The 17377-nt window shown below is 41.7% G+C and overlaps 4 protein-coding genes across 7 annotated transcripts; 3 read left to right on the top strand and 1 right to left on the bottom strand.

Moving 5' to 3' along the window:
* Positions 1–208: 208 nt before the first annotated feature.
* LOC105563164 (nuclear cap-binding protein subunit 2) lies at positions 209–1688 on the bottom strand. Its single transcript, XM_012014534.1, has 3 exons — positions 1328–1688; positions 747–1067; positions 209–639 (listed from the first exon to the last, which is right to left on the bottom strand). Exons 1-3 carry the CDS (start codon positions 1397–1399, stop codon positions 538–540), a joined length of 495 nt encoding a protein of 164 aa, XP_011869924.1. The 5' UTR covers positions 1400–1688; the 3' UTR covers positions 209–537.
* Positions 1689–2705: 1017 nt separating this feature from the next.
* Positions 2706–5456, top strand: LOC105563163. Its single transcript, XM_012014533.1, has 5 exons — positions 2706–2797; positions 3658–3782; positions 4094–4226; positions 4900–4955; positions 5263–5456. Exons 2-5 carry the CDS (start codon positions 3708–3710, stop codon positions 5392–5394), a joined length of 396 nt encoding a protein of 131 aa, XP_011869923.1. The 5' UTR covers positions 2706–2797; positions 3658–3707; the 3' UTR covers positions 5395–5456.
* Positions 5457–6398: 942 nt separating this feature from the next.
* Positions 6399–10252, top strand: LOC105563159 (MICOS complex subunit Mic27). Of its 3 annotated transcripts, none has more exons than XM_012014527.1 (6): positions 6399–6584; positions 6678–6853; positions 7835–7971; positions 8848–9081; positions 9666–9819; positions 9967–10252. In XM_012014527.1, exons 1-6 carry the CDS (start codon positions 6582–6584, stop codon positions 9989–9991), a joined length of 729 nt encoding a protein of 242 aa, XP_011869917.1. In that variant the 5' UTR covers positions 6399–6581; the 3' UTR covers positions 9992–10252. The 3 variants fall into 3 exon arrangements, with proteins under 3 accessions (XP_011869917.1, XP_011869916.1, XP_011869915.1); XM_012014526.1 differs by lacking the exon at positions 9967–10252 and adding an exon at positions 9223–9392 and having other exon boundaries at positions 9666–9791; XM_012014525.1 differs by lacking the exon at positions 9666–9819 and adding an exon at positions 9223–9392 and having other exon boundaries at positions 6401–6584.
* A 90-nt stretch (positions 10253–10342) lies between these two features.
* Positions 10343–17373, top strand: LOC105563161 (regulator of G-protein signaling 7). 2 transcript variants are annotated; one of them, XM_012014528.1, is made up of 12 exons: positions 10343–11648; positions 13186–13415; positions 13585–13681; positions 13893–13943; positions 14216–14371; positions 14659–14882; positions 15041–15267; positions 15759–15872; positions 16269–16394; positions 16553–16739; positions 17035–17127; positions 17222–17373. In XM_012014528.1, exons 2-12 carry the CDS (start codon positions 13191–13193, stop codon positions 17285–17287), a joined length of 1566 nt encoding a protein of 521 aa, XP_011869918.1. In that variant the 5' UTR covers positions 10343–11648; positions 13186–13190; the 3' UTR covers positions 17288–17373. The 2 variants fall into 2 exon arrangements, with proteins under 2 accessions (XP_011869918.1, XP_011869919.1); XM_012014529.1 differs by lacking the exons at positions 17035–17127; positions 17222–17373 and having other exon boundaries at positions 16524–16660.
* The last annotated feature ends 4 nt before the right edge of the window (positions 17374–17377 follow it).

Raw genomic sequence — 17377 nt, 5'->3', positions numbered from 1 at the left:
GTTCACGTAGAAAAGGACAAACTGTTTTGTGCTACTTCGTCCTCTCTCGTTCGCATATAACAAGAGAACGAAATAGCCCAAAACAGAGTTAGTCCTTTTCAACGTAAACCTCCACCCCCACTGCTCAATGCTCGGTCTAGATATATTATGTCTATGGTTCCAACGTAACGTACGACACGTTTATTCGAAGTATAAAAAATGACATTTATTTATTCAATAGAAAATGCTCTATTTCTCTCGTATATCGATACATTGATCTCTTCAGTGAATAACAGAATTTGTGAATATGTCCAAAAGTTAATCAAATTTCTAATCTATAATTTCCTCGGCTCCAATGTTACAACGTAAGACACGTTTGTCGAAAGCTTCGAAATTCATTAACGTACATACGAATCGATCTCTGCATTCATCGCCGCTTGGTACATAAGCTTATTATTTAAATGTCATATTTACACTTACGATTACCTCAGTCACATATAAATAATTCATGAGACAGGTTGAACACTCGCGCACATGTACGACCATTCACACAACGTTTCACCGACCGAATCCACCGTCGAGAGGCGTAACTTTTTGTTGTATTATCTTACCGTAACCACCCCGTCCGCTGTCGAAGTCCGATCGATATTCATCCCTCACCTAGAAAATAATAGGAATGCATTACATAACGCCACGTGCGTCTCGTTGCCGCGAGCCAGCGAGATCGCGCGAGGCGTAAAAAAATCGTAGATGTCAAAGACAATTACTTGTCCCCCAGTCTTGCCGCGGCCGTACTGTCTGCCTTCGATGAACCCAGCGTCCCAGTCCGTCCTGATTATTCTGTCGTCCAGGCGAGTACCATTTACGTATCTCATGCAATTCTCGGCGTTCGCCCTCTGATAATACTCGACGAAGCAGAAGCCGCACGGTGTCTTCTTGTACTTGTCCAGACCCATAATGATGCGCCTGATGTCGCCGCATTTGGAAAACAACTCGAATATCTGTTCCTCGGTGGTGTAAAAGGACAGGTTGCCCACGTACAAGGTACAGGAGTTCCTTAAGAGTCTATCCTGCTCGGCCCTCGTGCCCTGCGTACGAAAACAGAAAGAAGAAGGATGTTAACAAAACTGAAGACTGCTCGGGTCAGAAACGCACGATCGCGGGCAATCACGCCGATCACTTCTAATCAAGCACAGTCTCTGTTCTCTCGAGTGTTGACTATGGCAAGATACGTAATGACGACGATTGGAATTAAAAATGACAAACGGCGTAAAAGAAAACGAGCGAAAATCACAAGAAGATTGAGATTACTCGTTGGACAGTTTAAGGTTAACTGTAAAAAAAGAACCTTAAAATGTTGATCGCGATAGGAGCTCAATTCTACTGACGGCGAGCCAGTCACGCTTATCTTAACCGACATTTTCCCGATGTTAATTAGTTTAATTTCGCACTAGCAGCAGTCAATCCCCGTCGCGATACGACGCATCCGGAGCCGGAGCAAGCCGGAGAGAATCAAAATTTACGGGTAGTGTCTAGTGCCTTCGCCATGAGATACCAACAGCGGCCCGATCGTGAATCTATTCCTCTAGGTAGTGAACTCGTGAAAAGAGTGAAAAATTTTATCGACCAATATTAAATTCGTTAATAACATTTTTCGCTTTTCGCGAATTTACGCGCTACAGAAAGTTTCATGCTCGCAGAAGGCCGGAATTGAATAGAGACCCTCTAATCAGAGTCTGGCCAACAGAGTTGTCCGCCATGTTTAGTCAAATCCAACGGGGGGGGGAGGGGGGAGAGAGAGAGAGCAGTACGAATATCTCACTTTCTCTTTAAGCTGCCATCAGATCGAGACGTAATCTAAAATCATTCTAAAATATAACCGCACATCGCACGAAGTTTGATGATAGTATAACTTTGCTGTTTATTGCAAAAATGAGTGGATGTGCAGCACCATTTTGCAATAACACCTCGACAAAGGGATACGCATTAAAATAATAAAAATCAATCACGATAACCTGTCGTTTCTAAAACTGTAAAAGTGGCTTAAAATTGTCAATTCAAAATTCAGTGGGAGAATCAAAAACATGACGAACCAATCAGAATCTGGATACCACAAGTCCAGACTCTGATTAGAGGGTCTCTAGATTTGAGCGTATCAGGGCTGCTTTCGCGAGTGAGCGCTGAGCGATTTTTTAATATGATTGGCTGGATCTAAAAGTACTAACCAATCATACTGAGCGCTTACTCAACAGTTGTGTCTGCTGAACGCGGCCAATGATCCAGATTAAAATGTCCCTGTGCTACGATTGGTCAAATCTGAAATTCCATAGCATCACATTGAAATTTTATTCAATGAAATTCCAGATTTGACCAATCCTAGCACAGAGTCATTTCAATCTGGATCATTTTCATCTTCTCGCAAAAGCAGCCCAGGCCGACGTCCTATGGAGCGGAATACGCGGATCGCCAGTCGCAAGAACATTCCGATAGAGCCCTTTCAAAAATTCCGTCGAAACGATCTTGTGATTGGCGATCCGCTGATTCCGCTATTCCGCGTATTCCGCGCAACACGGGACGTCGACCTCGAGGGACTTTTTCGCGACCCTTCCTCGATGAGTTTCGGGACGCGCCGAAGTCCCCCGGCGACCAATCGACGCTCAGCTTTCGGAAGGCGCGACGTGCGATTGGTTCTCGCACGCGCGGCCTTCGGACGCCACTGGCGCCAACTGTCGGCTGCATTCAAGAGACACGTTGGCTACGCGGAAACTCGCAGAAACTTCTCTCCGTTGTTGGATTCCGTCGCGTGCGTATCGGCGAGGTAAGTGCGATTTACGTTTGCCGCACGATATCGTGCCGCGAAACGACGAGAGAGGAGTTGACGCGGTGCTCCAGCGATCGCCGCACATTAACGGCCCGTTGTTAAGCGCTTCGCGTCAGAGATCTTGTAATTTGAAAGCGTTCAGCGTATGTCCGTGGTACTCTTAACCTAAGAACACGCCTGCGTGCCGTGCCAAGCCTCCGCCATTTACGCGGATTTCCTTTCAGCTGAATATAAAGCTGGGTATACATTTACGAAACGAACGCGAACGTTTGATGTTGTTAACTCGGCAGATGTATACGCCGAAGCAAATGCAAACAGAATGTTCGATTCGCTGCTGTTCGCTCCTTTTCGCAATACCTACATATGTAATACTCCAAGTATTACATATATAGCAATACCATCATCTATCGTAACCGTATTGTTCGTTCGGTGTTCGTAGATGTATACTCAGCTTAATGCGTCTACGAGACGTGGAGTAAGCCTGGCGCAAGGAGTAAGAATAAGCCATAACTTTTAGCTTTTGGTGTAAGGAAGCTAAAATACTGGGCATAATTTTTAAGGTCCGGTCTACAATGAGTTGTTAGTCGGAAATCAGGACTATATGCCTGTCCTTTTTCTTTCACCCAGAAAGAAAAGGGTTTGACACACAGTTCCGACTAACGGCTCATTGTAGACCGGGCCCGAGAGCTCGAGTGAGAGTAAGAAGTAAAATTGACTTATTTCCTTACTCCTGCCCTTCGCCCCAGGCTTGCTCCACCGATGTTGACCTGCGGCGGAAGACAAGGCCAAGAAGAAAAGACGGCCCCTTACTCCACGCATTAAAATAGCAATCCTTACTCGGTGCTTGTGTGTCGCAGGGCTTTTGGTATATATATACCCCAGGAAGTACCACAGTCATACAAGCGCCATGCAGCTGCAGATTCGCGGACAGCAAACGACTATCGTCGCTTGCGAGGATAATGAGAAGATACAATCCATAAAGGTATTGGCTATAATTTTTTTACAATAATATTTTTACAGCGCGTGTCTTAAACTTGACACGCAATACTTGCTCCCGAGGGTAATGGCATTAAGATGATAATCTGGCGTTTGTTTTTCTTTATAATGCTAGAACGAGCACTAATGTGAGAACAAGGCGTAAATTTAACTGAAAGAGAAAGTTGTCTTTAACTCTCACTTTGAATAATTTACTACACCGTTATTTCCACGAATGATCTTTCAGCGGAAGGATTACACGATAAGGGATCTCGAAAAAACGTTCAAAACATACTAAGTTGTCTCGATCGTTTGCAGGAAAAGCTTGCGAGTGCGCAAGGCATCGAGGATGAGTTCCACCTTTATTGCAATGGAGCTTTGTTAGACGACGACTATTGCGTGAGCGAACTGCCGTTGGATGTGCTCGAGTTGATCGTACCCTTGCGGGGAGGTGAGTGGGTTCGCATAATGTAGCAAGTTGCAAACAAAATGCAGTTGAGCAAAACGAAAGCATCATATATGATTACGTACGGTATCACAAATGGTTCGAATGGTTTGTAATGCTATGTTCGTTCCTGCCACACAATGTATTATACGTAGATGGTACAATTGCTTAAATTTAAATTTTTACCTTTTTAAATTCCGGACTTTTGTGCCCTGAAAAAAATGTTTCAAGGACTTCGTCACTTAACATTTACTTGATTTTTTCATTGAGTTTGCTGGACACCCTGAATCAGAACTGCTAATCCATATTTGTTTCGTACGTAGAGGAAAGTCCGTTCTCTGTTATGAGATAGGCTTCTAATATGAGATAGCAGGTTTTCAACACCCAAATTCAATCGCAAATCTTTTTTCGCAACGATTACACGATCTAACAATGAATTTTCCGCTAAACAGATTTTGCTCCTCCAAGAGCAATAAATTTATGGTGAAATCAACTGGTGACGTCTTAATTTAACAGAAACCCCACTGTCCCCTGTTAGAATCCTATCTCACAATAGGGGACTTTCCTCTATTTGAGAAGAGTACTTTGATCTTCGAGTGATGCGTTTGTCGCGAAGCTATAAAGCGCAAGAGACTAGATTGACTGCTGAATAACTGTCTCTTTCTTCTCATTTCTTTAGGAAAAGTGCACGGTTCTTTGGCGCGCGCTGGCAAAGTAAAGGCCCAGACACCAAAGGTACGGAGATGCTCTCCATTCCTGATTATTTCATTTGAATTTATCTTCCGACGCCGCGGTCCGGTTCACGCTCGCAGCGCTGTAAGCATCAATCTGTCTTCGTTCTAAAATGTTTAACGAAGATAGAACGATGCTTACAGCGCTGTAAGCGCGAATCAGACCGCGGCCCGAGTTTGTAAAATAGGAAAATTCTTAATTATATAAATGCATTGTGTAGCTGCTTTAAAGAAGATACATTTTGAAAACTTCAGTTGTATATGCATACGTAAAATGTGCAACTTTTACTAATATTAATATATGTTATTAGGTTGAAAAGCAAGAGAAGAGCAAAAAGAAGACGGGGCGTGCTAAGCGACGTATCCAATACAACCGTAGGTTCGTCAATGTCGTCCAGACCTTCGGCCGCCGACGTGGACCTAACGCCAATACCAATTCATAAGAAAAAGTTACCGCTGTATTATTTGTTACAATAAATTCTCAGATAAAATGCTATAACTGAAACATTAGGTGTGTATCGTGTACCCAGAATTAAATTACTTGTGTTAGGCCCACGTTCTTCGATCGTAGTTCCATGATGCGCTGTGAATTCGGCGCAATTCGATGAAAAAGAAACGAGGCTGAAATGTTTAAACTTCAGAGTGAAAGCACGGGAGTCGCGACCTTTCGTAAGATACGACAGTATGAACGATGTTGTGCACAAGATCCTGGAATTCACTATCGGGAACGTTTTCGGTAAAGACATAACTTGCAGAGAACCCGTTCATCGTTGCGACGAGTATCAGCCAGGTTCCTTGGTAGAGCTGGGTAGAACCGGCATTAAAGTACGAGAAAAAGGCTATGATTACTGATCTTTAAAAAAAAAAAACTGGCGTAAGGCTCTTCGTAAACGCGGAGAGAACTCGCCTTCTTTGATTCATATACGATCTCGTTATGAATGAAAATTACATATTTTTGAGAAGTAGCGTTTCCAGAAGTGTCACGGCTAATTGTAAGACAATACTTTGCGAGTGTCGAAATGCAAACTTAAAATTCGCACAATTGCGAGAAAAGTTAACTTGCACATCTACGCAAATTTGGCCAAGGGAAAGTCTCCCTTGTCTTTTGTTTGCGTGGAAAATTTTTGCAGACGGCAGTTCAAATCTCTTGTACTAATTCATGCAAAATTAGGCGCGAGTTTTCCCTTGGTGCGATTGCACGCTTAAGATTTTTTTTTTCTATTTTTGAAGCGCGTACATATTTTCGCGACGAGACAGACATTTCCGCGGGTCTACAAAGTGAGTACGAAATAATCTCGACGACGGAGAAACCGCGATCCGACGAAAATCTGTATAGTCCTCCGAAAAACGTTCGCGGTGAAAGAGACTTTATCACATCGCCAAAATTTGATTTGAATCGGAGCGGCAGATGGAACGCGGCTCTAGATACTGAGTCACCTCTGCTTTCATCCACTAGTATGTACAGTAAAGTGTGGTTAGAGTTCACGTCTTCTGCTGACAGATCGGTTGACAATTTCACGAAAGTTGAGGCGATTTTTGTATAAACCGTTGATGTACGAGCCGCGACACAACGGACGTAATTTAATTTCGCAAATTTTCACGTAATTCATGCGCCGAGCTTGCACGAGAAATGGTAATTATGCGATATTATATAAATTCGTATGAGCGTACGAACGAGAGACGATTAAACTAATATTGAACGCCGCTCTCTTTCCACGTGTCAAAGTTCTTCAAGAAGATCTTGATGCCGTGCGGGCTATGCGCGGTGCCCGTGCTGAAGCCGGCGAGCACGTCGGAAGACAGGATGCCTCGCAGTGACGAGCCGGGAGTCAGGAAGCTGATCAGACCGTCCGAACTACCTATTTATTCCTTTGAAGACGATTACTCTAAACAGAGCCCATGGTAAAGCGCAAGTAATTATAATAGCTTGTCTTAACTTCAGCATACGTGCCAACAAGTGGACTTGGTTTACAAACAGTGCTCATTCACACCTTCACACTCCCCCATTAGCTATCCAACCTCTATCCTCCGGTAATGCCAGTTTTTTAACCATGTACGCTTTACCTAATTGACATCCTAATTACTCTCTCTTTACACTTCCAATTCCTTGTTCAATTATTCCCCTGGCAGCACAGTGCCAGCGGCTGAACATCGGCTAAATATTGGTCCAATGTTGGGTACATTAGACACGCATGTTCTCTGGGCGATATTGTAGAGCCAATATTTGCCAGGGAACAAATGTAAATATTGCACGATAATGATATAATATTAGATTGATATTGGAAGTGCATTGGCCAATGTTTAACAATGCAATAAGAATATTGGTCTAATATTGATGCAGTATTAGACCAACGTTGCTAAATAAGGTCCAGTTTCACAAACGTCGGTTAACTGTTAACCAGAGTTCAGTCGACTTCCTATCTTTCTCTATCTTGTTATCCAAGAAGAGACAGAGGATCAATTAACTATGGGTTAGCAGTTAAACGTTTGTGAAACTGGCCCTACGAAAAGGCGTCCATCTTACAATATTGGACCAGTATTGGGAATACTAGATTCACATTATTTCCCCAATATATTGTCCTACTAAGGTCTTCTTCTTACCTATAATGTTTACATTCGCATACACCCATAGTTGCATAAATCCTACATGATTTGTACAGCTCAACTTATTACACTAGTCGCATTATATTTTGCAATTCCTTGCTCGTAAAGCGCAGGCAGTTCCAATTACAACTGTTACGTCGCAGGCGAGACTCGACTCGCGCATTAAAAAAGACAAACCGTTAGAGAGACGCAGAGCGCAATTGCGTGTACTCTGCATATGGGAGTCTACATTACTGTCGCGTATTTTGCGTAACGCTCGTCATTTGTTTTACATAACAGTACAGAATGCCCGCCCTCGGCCCTGGAGCAGAGCGTGTCCAAAATTCGCAGGTCGATTCAAGCAGCTGCGTCGGGGTATCAACGTTACACCGGCGTCGTTTCGGATACCATCGACATCGGTTTTGAACACAGCAGATGTGAGCGTGTACATTAATTCTCCGAGCATATCCCTGTTTAAAGTTTGCTAGATAGAAGCCAGATAGCCAAATGCTACGAGTTTGCTGACACGTTGCCAAAAGTCCTTGGACCAACTAGTTGTAACAAACTTGGAACAGGGCGAGTCGGCATTATGTCTGTTGAGTTGAACTCGTATGAATTCCAATTACAATAACGACAAATTGTTTGCAATGTGTCAGCATTTCGTCAAATGTCCACTACAAGCTTTGAAGGCAGAAAGACTGCAGATTGCACGCAGGCACTGATACATACGTCGTGTTGCTAGTGTGTCACCAGAAATGCAACAAAATCTGCTCACATAACTGGACCTGTTTGATTTCTGCCGACAATCTGTAACAGCGTATGTTTTACAGACTCTGTTGCCAAAACAAGAGCCAAATGCGGACTCAGACGACTATGGTTTTGGTGTGGGCTTCTGATAAATCTGCTACCAATCTGTTTTGCTGGCTGGGATGCTTAAGACAGAACGACGGGTCATTCATTGCACACATCATGACGTATTAGTATTGCACACCGCTTGTTCTTCAAGTTTTGTCAACTGATTGCATGTATAAGCAGTCACGTTGCTGCATTCGGAACGCATTTATTTCGTTGTCAGCAAATACATAACGCATGCGATGCATTAGTTCGTCCAATATACGCTACATCACGCTTGGCTATCTGAGAATATGATCAGATTACAATGTAAATAAGCAAGGGTCTTATTACATTGAAATTGCATGTAATCTAATGTAATCTGATCATGTTCTATCTATTATTTTAAACAGAGATACATTTAAACGTGCTCTTGGAACTGTCTTATTATATGATGGTAATTGTCCTGTTTGTTTTTGCAGCTCTTTTAGATTATCTACGCGAGGAAAGTAACGTTATGCCACGAATGGGCGCTATCGCTATCGGTGGAATCGCCGGGCTGGTGCTTGGACTCAGAGGACGCAGGTTCAAACGGATAGTGTATTCTAGCGCGGGCGCTCTTTCCATGGCGGCTGTCTGTTATCCCAAGAAGGCGGAGGAGGGATTCGACATGGCTAAGCATTACGCGAACGTCGGCTACAATTTCATTTACGGTGGTAATGGACAGTGAATTGTTTTTGCACACGCAATAGATATATGTTGAAACTGGCCTTTAAAAGAGCGAGGACGAGACGCGATTGTCAATGAATGATGTAATACATGGATATATGTCGATGGTTCATTGTAAATAATTTCAGTCAAACCGGGTGACAATCGACAGCTGCAAATCACATTGCCGGAAATGCCGAAAGCGCCAACATCTTTTTCGGAATTTGTAGACTTAATGATTGTCACAGGTTCAGCGGCGGCTACCGCTGTTGGTAGCTTTGCGCAGAATGCATACGCATCTTTGAGCGATAACAAGGAGGTAGGATGCAACGAAGAAACTTCTCTTTTGCATCGTCCCTCCCTTATGCCTGCATTGCTTAATGCAACTCTCATTTATTTCTGAAAGCGCTTATAGGAAAAGATGTGCTATTAGAATTTCCTGCCTTTAAATGCCGAGTGTCACAGTCAATCTGTTCAAAAACTAAATAGAGAATAAGTACACGCTGCAAAAATAATTATACGTTGCAGCTGTGATATTATTACGAAATACTGTCACGAGCTCCTTCTCTTAAAAAAATTACTGTGCATTTAGCTTATGCAAACATCGGTGGAGATAAAACAAAGCATGTAACATTTCGTAACACTGAAGAAGTCTCTGCACCGATACTTGAAACACCATCCGTCCCTTTGGCAGATAAAAATACAGACGCCCGCGGAGAAGTTGGTTTAGACGGAAGCAAATTTAGGTGTCTATGCTCTTTTTTTTTTCCTTTCGTACTTCTTGCTGACTATTCTTGTCTTACCTGCTTGTGTAACAATTTTATTTTATTCGGTACATAAATTTTTCATGTTTACAGACGTTATATTTATCTCTCGTCATTTATATGTTTCAGAAAAACAAATCAACAGCCAAATTAGACACTAAGCAAGATTAGGCGTTTTGCGATAATCACAAATAGTACGCCGTAGCAAAGAATGTATAAAAGTTTTATCCATAATGTTTTGGAGGAAAAAATTATGATTTGTTTGAAAAATAAATTGTACATTGCAGTGTATGAAATATTATTCAACTTTACATTATAGTCTCTACACACTCCTGTTCCTATATACACATATATATTACGCTAATGAAAATTGTAAGAATTGCAATTCGTGAAATCAATAAAAAAAGGAAGTGCATCCATTCTAAGAACTTTTCGAAATTTTCGAGAGTTACGATTCCGAGAGTTCAAGACTTCAAATCTAAAAGTTCACAAACGGTGCGGGGAAGTCGCACTATCAAAAATTTCAAGAGTTCTTCGTAATTTTCGAGAAATCCTAGAATCTGAATCTTCGAGATTTTAACTTTGTAAAACTAGGAACAGGGTAAAGAAATCGCGATTCCAAGCATTTCTATTTCAAAAAATTAAATTTTTTCCTTTCATTTAACATATGCATGAACGAGACATTGTCTGTGCACATGTATCGTCATCTACACTATTAGTTGTTAGAATACACGGAGAGAATGTTCTTTTAAAATGTACCCTGAAAATTATGTGATCGCGAGACAAGGCGGCATTTCGAGGAATTTTACGAGTTTTCGAAATTTTACCATACATTCCGCTTGTAATTATATACACTTGGTACTGATAAAATGTCTGGTAAAATTCTGATCGCGTACGATTCTCAGGGTAAATTTTGAGAGCAACCTCTCCCCCGCGTACGAGTCTCTCCAAGTAGAAGCTGAAAATCGTGGGCATTTGCGTTTGCAGCGTGACATTGCGATTCGGCGCGGGGCGCAGCCGCGTCTCGTTTATCGACTGGTTATTCCCGGCGCCGCTCAACTATACGGGATTTCGATTCTCACCCTGGCACAAGACCAAAACGGCACTCGAAACCTGCGCACTTGCAGCCCAGGCATGAGGATAGTCAATCTAACGTGCGCCTTTAGGAAACACAAACCGCTGCGTAGATCATGAAAGGGGCGCGCGCACGCTTTTACCCCCTTCTATCTTGACCTGTTCCTCGCACAGGTCAACACGCGAACCACCGTGTAGTGCGATTATATCGTAAATGCAACTGCTCTTTCTCTCGTTCCTCCTCTCTCTCCCTCCCTCTCTCTTTCTCTCCCTCTCCCCCTCTCTCTTTCTCTCTGTGTCGTTATCCGGGATGTGAAAGTCGATGATTAGTTCGAGGGTCCGAAGCGTCGCTCCTCTACCAAGTGCGAAGAGACATGTATTTGGAGAACGCTCGCTCCGATCCGCTCGGGAGGTTCCACGATCGGTCTCGGATGCAAATATGACGCTCGTTCGTTGTTCTCCGCGGAGGGTGCTCCGTGTTGTGTGACGCACAGTGAAAGGGTTGCTGGCGCGACGCCCGTACATCCCGGAGGCGGATGCTGCAAACTCGACACGCATACGCTCTACGTCGACCGTTGTTGTTCTCGGAGGGATCGAAAAAAATTTTTTTTTCCTTTAGAAACGAGCCTACGGCGTTTTACGATGAGGGACGGCGCGTCGATGAATCTCGTGCTGGGCAGTACGTGAATTTCGCGCGACTCAACAACAGATTGGCGGATCAGGGTGCTACAATTCAGGTGGGATTTCAAGCTAAATATAAAGAAAAACGAGAGAGAGAGAGAGCGCTATCGATTCCGGATATTTCTTTTAACGCGACATTATTATTATATTCAGGAAGAGATCTCTGCGAATAAAAAGTATCTTTGTCCCGTCGATCATTTGTATTTTATAACAAAGCTCGCGTCGGAGCGTCGTGCATCGTTTCTAGCGAAACGGCGGAGAATCCGTGCGTGTGATTCGCTTCCGTTCTTTCCGTCTCGTCGCGCCTCCCTATTCGGCGTCCGAGATTGACGTATGGGTGACAATATCTTGCCGATATCCCCCTCGCAGCCACCCTCCCATCGCCGAGCATCCGGCGATAAGGGAAGAGGGGATGGCTGTGAAATAGGCCGTGGCGATAGATGTTGTCTCGTGCGCCAATCCTGGATAATATCGCTTTATAACTCGACAAAACTCTATCGGACCCTCAATGTTCTCGCTGGAAGGGAAAACCATTTATCGGAGACTGGAGGTAGCCATGGGTGAAAAAAAAAAGAGTCGGTCCGTCAGGCCTGTGCGGGACAAACTTGTATATCGTAATTAGATAATTGGTCGCTGGGATCGATGTCGTGGAAACTTTGCTCACGCGAGAAAAATTGCGCAAGAATATATTGAGATATGTCGAGGTCTCTCCGCGCAATATCGTGTGTTCGACAAAACGGCACTTCGCTGAATCTCACATGTCATTGATGTAAAAAATCTAACGCTTGGATCTAGCGTCAAGTACTCGAGAGCTAATTTAAAAATCGTCGGCTCGAAGAAACGCTGCTCTTTGCAGAAACTTTTCTGCGAGAGCAGAATTTTCGCATACGTTTCTCCTTCGAACGAATTCAAGAATCGAGCCCCAGATTTTTGTTCTCTTCGCCCTTTGTTTATCGCAACACCCCGTACAGCACGCATGTCTAAAAGACATCTTTAAGTCGTCTTTTAAACATACTCAGATAGCACAAGACACTCCTATGAACGTTTTAAGAATATTCTTCAAAAGTATTTGGAATATTCCATAGGTCATTCTTATATATTTATCTTATGTTCGTGGCACATTCGACTGGCACTACTATAAATCTTTTTCGAATGCGAATAGAATATATTTATAATAATAATCTATCGAATATAGCATGTCGGTTATATACCACTGCCTTTTGCATAAGATAAGTGTATTACACAATAAACAATGTGCAATACGTAAATTCAATGAATATTAAAAAGTTATTCTGAACGAATGTTCCAAACATTCTCGACGAATATTCTAAAAACATTCTTCTTTGTTACGAATATACGATTTCTAATTGTAATAATCTACATATATTTATAGAATATTCGATTGGAATATTCTGAAATTAAGGATATCTGCACTCCAGAAGAATATTCATAAAAAAAACTATGTGTGCTATCTGGGTGTACATATCTAAAAGGCGACTTAAAGGCGTCTTAAAAATGTCTTTTAGACATACGTGCTGTATGGGACCTTTAGCGTGTTTAAACGTGTTGTACGAAGAGATCGTTGCGTTTCAGTGGATATGGTAACTATGAACTCCGAAAAATCGGCTTGCCGCCGAAAACCAGTTGAGAAAAGTAGCAGCAGCAGCAGCAGCAAGAAGGCGCCGGAGCATGTTGATGATGTGGATAAAAAAAATGAGGACGATCGCGCGAACGACTCCCCGGACTTGTCCCCCAATACCCCCACGTACAACGTCACTGCCTCTTGCGCCGAAGACACCCCTAATTACCTCGTCTACAAAAAGGTATTACCGCGAATAAGGTCGGGGGACTCGATATTGGCAAGATCCGGTTTAACGTGCCGCCCGCTCGACTTCGATGCAATTTAAATTAATCTTAATCCGTTATTTGAAAAACGTTATGTCAATTTTACGAAGGGAGGATTAATTATCAATTGCGTTTATTACCTTTTAGATGGAGTCGATTGTGGAAAAGATGTTGGACGAATTTACCGGTGTGCCCGTAAAAACGGTCAAGACTTTCATGACGAAGACGCCGTCTGTTTTTACAGGTAAAGGCGGAGATACTTGTTTCCTTTTACGTCCTAATGTCCGGTCTTTTATGTATTATCAATTTAAATTAATTGTTTTTTTAAAGAAATATATGAAAATGGATTTCTTGTTTCTTATGCAAGTCCCTTTGAAGGCCGGGCGTCTTTAGCGATCTGAAACAAAGTTTTAACGAATAAAATAATTATATGTATAATTTATATACAATTTCAGGTACGGATCTTATAGCATGGATGATGAAGAGCATGGATATCGATGATCAAGGTAAAGAATCTACTTTCTTAAATTGTATTAATTCTTATTGCTCTCGTGGCGCAGAGAAGTGTGCGCTGCTACACGACGCGCGAAATTCTTCTACGAGCAATATAGCTAGCATCTTGTAGAAGCTCTGCTACCAAGTGAGAAATAATTCGTCGAAACGACGTCGATGTCGATTCGACATCGATCGACAAGTCATTTCTCGTATGCACATTAATATTTGGGTCTGATGATTAATATGAATCTGAAACATGTAATATACTGGTATGTTAATTCAGAGGCTCTCCACGTGGCTCACCTTATGGCATCCCATGGATATTTTTTTCCTATCGACGACCACTGCCTTACCGTAAAGAACGACAACACGTTCTACAGGTTTCAAACACCGTATTTTTGGCCATCGAATTGTTGGGAACCTGAGAACACCGATTATGGTATAAGTCAAATATTAATATTATCATTAGAGCGCAATTTAATCTGTCATTTGTATCGTAGATGCAAATGACTTAATTAGCAACGAGAGTACATACTATAAATATAAAAATTATCCCTTCTTGTTTGCCGATCTTGCCCGAAAGTAATTCAATCAAGAAGAAACGTAGTATTATTTCTTATTATCGAATTTGGCGATTCATATCAAACTTTGTATATTATACGTATTATTATTTTCGTGACTGTATTATGATACGCCCGTTGGTGCGTACTACGTTAAATGTTACAGCTGTCTATTTATGCAAAAGGACGATGCAGAATAAAACGCGATTGGAATTGGCGGATTACGAGGCGGAAAATCTGGCTAGATTGCAAAAGATGTTTTCGCGAAAGTGGGAATTTATTTTTATGCAGGCAGAGGCGCAAAGCAAAGTTGACAAGAAAAGGGACAAGTTAGAAAGAAAAGTTCTGGATAGCCAAGAGAGAGCCTTCTGGGATGTACATCGGCCAATGGTAATGTTTCCTACGTTAGAATGATTGATAAAGAAATATTTACGCATATACGTTTTCTCATTGACAAAATGTCGGGGCAAGAATTTTTACAAATAATGAAAAGCGCGAGGGGATTTTTATCGTAGAAATATCGGGTTATCAATGCAATTGCATTTCAGCCTGGATGTGTAAACACTACGGAGCTGGATATTAAGAAAGCTTGTCGCAGCTACAAATCTGTCGTACAACCAAGTAAGCATTTGCAACTGGGCGTCGCGGGCGGCAGAATATCACCGTCTGCAGACACAAGTGCCACCACGTCGATAGAATTTTTGCAGAAGAAGATCGAGACTCTGAAAGACAGACTGCACAAGCCCGTCATCAAGGTCTCGAAAGTAGCCGAAGCGTATGTCAATAGAGTTATCTGTTTTAGCAAAATAAACCAAGGGGTACATATATTTGGGAGCATCTGTTTTAACATTTGTCAAAGTTAATCGAGATTAAACCCGGGGATCAATTCTGTATCTTACAATATAGTGAAAATGTTAAAAATGAGCGGCTTTGTGTCTTTCAGCAATTTTACTATAATGTAAGATACAACTGGTGGTTTCTGTGTCTTACGCTATATAAGTGAAAATGCTAAGAGTGTATCTATTTTTAAGGGGACGGTTAGGAAGAGACAAGGCTGCTCACTCTTAGCATTTTCACTATGTTGCAAGATACAGAATTGACTCCCAGAATTGACTTCCCTGTTAAACAGTTGTTCCGATGAAACAGCGAAAGTCTACATTTTATTCCACATCGCGTTCGATGATATAATATTGCATTTATTTAAGCTCCGCTAAATGCATGTATTGTATGCGTTTATAGGCTAATCAATATTTGTGATATTTTTAGTTTGATTGGGTACTATGAACAATACATGGAGTACGATCCCTTTTTCACCCAACCCGAGCTCACAAACCCATGGATATCCGATAGCCCGGAAACGTGGGAGCAGGAGAAATTAGCGTGAGTATCGGTATCATAATAGAGAGAAAAATTCTCTCGCATTATTTGAGGTAAATTTCATCCAGACGTTATTGTACGTGTTCTTGCGTATTTGTATTTACGACACAACGAGAAACGCCAATGTGGGTCCGAGGCAAGAAGTAGGCAGCCCAATACTTAAAATGTGAATTCATATGCCGTTTCTTTCCACCTTTGTCCTGCGCGCCGGTTTCTTTTCGGACATAACGCAGTTTTCTTACGGGTCGAGTTATTATCGTCAGCAAATTCACATATTCAAATCGATAAACGATCTGTAATTATATTTTTAATGCTGCATTTAGCATTCAATATCCCCCCTTCCCCGTACTGTAAATTGTGCTTGTTTTAACTCTATTATTTATATTTACGGATATGCAGGAAAGACATACCTGCCAGAAGAGTAAAAAGATGGGCGTTCAGTCTTCAAGAACTCTTACAAGATCCCGTTGGTAGAGAACAATTTATACGCTTTTTAGATAAGGAATTTAGCGGCGAAAATCTCAAGTACGTATAACAACTCCCGCCGTAAGTTTCTCCTTTTCCTCGGCTAAACGTTACTATTTTATTCGTACTTATATTTACTTAAACGTATACTCTATCTACACACGTAATACGATGTTGAATTTGCATCAGGGAGACGAGATCATTTATGATATGTGCAGATTTTGGGAAACCGTTCAGGAATTGAAAACTTTACCGCAGAAAGATGTCCAGATGAAAGTCGAAGAGATATGGCGTGAATTTCTGGACACGGATGCCAGTTGTCCCATCAATGTCGATTCTCGGTCTTATGAGATTACCAAAAAAAGCCTCGAAAAGCCAGACCAATGGTGCTTCGATGTTGCTGCGGTATTAATTTAAGTTATTAATTATTTAATTGTATCATACAGACAAATGAAAGAGTGAAATCAATTCATAAACTGGAAATTTAGAAAATTATTTTCTAACTTGTTTTTATCAAACAAAGGAGGAGTGAAAACTATTTGAAACATAATAAAAAGATTATTCAAGAAGCGTATTAAACGAGATTAACGCGATTAGATTCATTTCTTGTGAACTGATTTAGTGCACGGAGGCAAATGTCATGTCTAAACAATTTTCTATTACTTATATTTTAACTTTTGCTATTATTATTATTTCCCAGGCACACGTATATCATCTAATGAAAAGTGATAGCTACTCGAGATACTTACGCTCGGAAATGTATAAGGACTTTCTTAATGGATCCAAAAAAAAGGTATTTCCTCTCTCCTTCGCGAGATCGTTGCGATAATTAAAAATGTATCGTTATTTAAATCGTATGATTAACGAGAGCTACTGTATTCTTTCAGACTTCTGTAAAAGGCATTCGCTCTATCGTTTCCTTCACAGGACGAAGAGACACAGCAACTTCGTAACCTGCCACTTTCTAGCACTTACAATCTTACATCTCTATCTCCGCTTTTTCCTTTGTTTCCGCCAAAAACTGCACAAAACTGGTGACAAGA

Source organism: Vollenhovia emeryi, unplaced genomic scaffold (genome assembly GCF_000949405.1).
Source record: "Vollenhovia emeryi isolate VEMERY1.0 unplaced genomic scaffold, V.emery_V1.0 DF939180.1, whole genome shotgun sequence".
Taxonomy (NCBI): Eukaryota; Metazoa; Arthropoda; class Insecta; order Hymenoptera; family Formicidae; genus Vollenhovia; species Vollenhovia emeryi.
The sequence above is the reverse complement of the archived record's forward strand: the minus strand, read 5'-3'. Positions and strand labels throughout refer to the sequence as shown.

Excerpts from the sequence above, each read along its gene's own strand:
- LOC105563161 (XM_012014528.1), top strand. The coding sequence starts at position 13,191 with ATGGTAACTATGAACTCCGAAAAATCGGCTTGCCGCCGAAAACCAGTT. Across the intron at positions 13,416-13,584 it reads ATTACCTCGTCTACAAAAAG|ATGGAGTCGATTGTGGAAAA; the intron begins GTATTACCGCGA and ends ATTACCTTTTAG. Across the intron at positions 14,883-15,040 it reads GGGATGTACATCGGCCAATG|CCTGGATGTGTAAACACTAC; the intron begins GTAATGTTTCCT and ends ATTGCATTTCAG.
- LOC105563159 (XM_012014525.1), top strand. Across the intron at positions 9,082-9,222 it reads CTACAATTTCATTTACGGTG|TCAAACCGGGTGACAATCGA; the intron begins GTAATGGACAGT and ends AAATAATTTCAG. Across the intron at positions 9,393-9,966 it reads CTTTGAGCGATAACAAGGAG|AAAAACAAATCAACAGCCAA; the intron begins GTAGGATGCAAC and ends TATATGTTTCAG.
- LOC105563163 (XM_012014533.1), top strand. The coding sequence starts at position 3,708 with ATGCAGCTGCAGATTCGCGGACAGCAAACGACTATCGTCGCTTGCGAG. Across the intron at positions 3,783-4,093 it reads AGAAGATACAATCCATAAAG|GAAAAGCTTGCGAGTGCGCA; the intron begins GTATTGGCTATA and ends GATCGTTTGCAG. Across the intron at positions 4,956-5,262 it reads TAAAGGCCCAGACACCAAAG|GTTGAAAAGCAAGAGAAGAG; the intron begins GTACGGAGATGC and ends ATATGTTATTAG.
- LOC105563164 (XM_012014534.1), bottom strand. The coding sequence starts at position 1,399 with ATGTCGGTTAAGATAAGCGTGACTGGCTCGCCGTCAGTAGAATTGAGC. Across the intron at positions 1,068-1,327 it reads ATCGCGATCAACATTTTAAG|GGCACGAGGGCCGAGCAGGA; the intron begins GTTCTTTTTTTA and ends TTTCGTACGCAG. Across the intron at positions 640-746 it reads GCGGCAAGACTGGGGGACAA|GTGAGGGATGAATATCGATC; the intron begins GTAATTGTCTTT and ends ATTATTTTCTAG.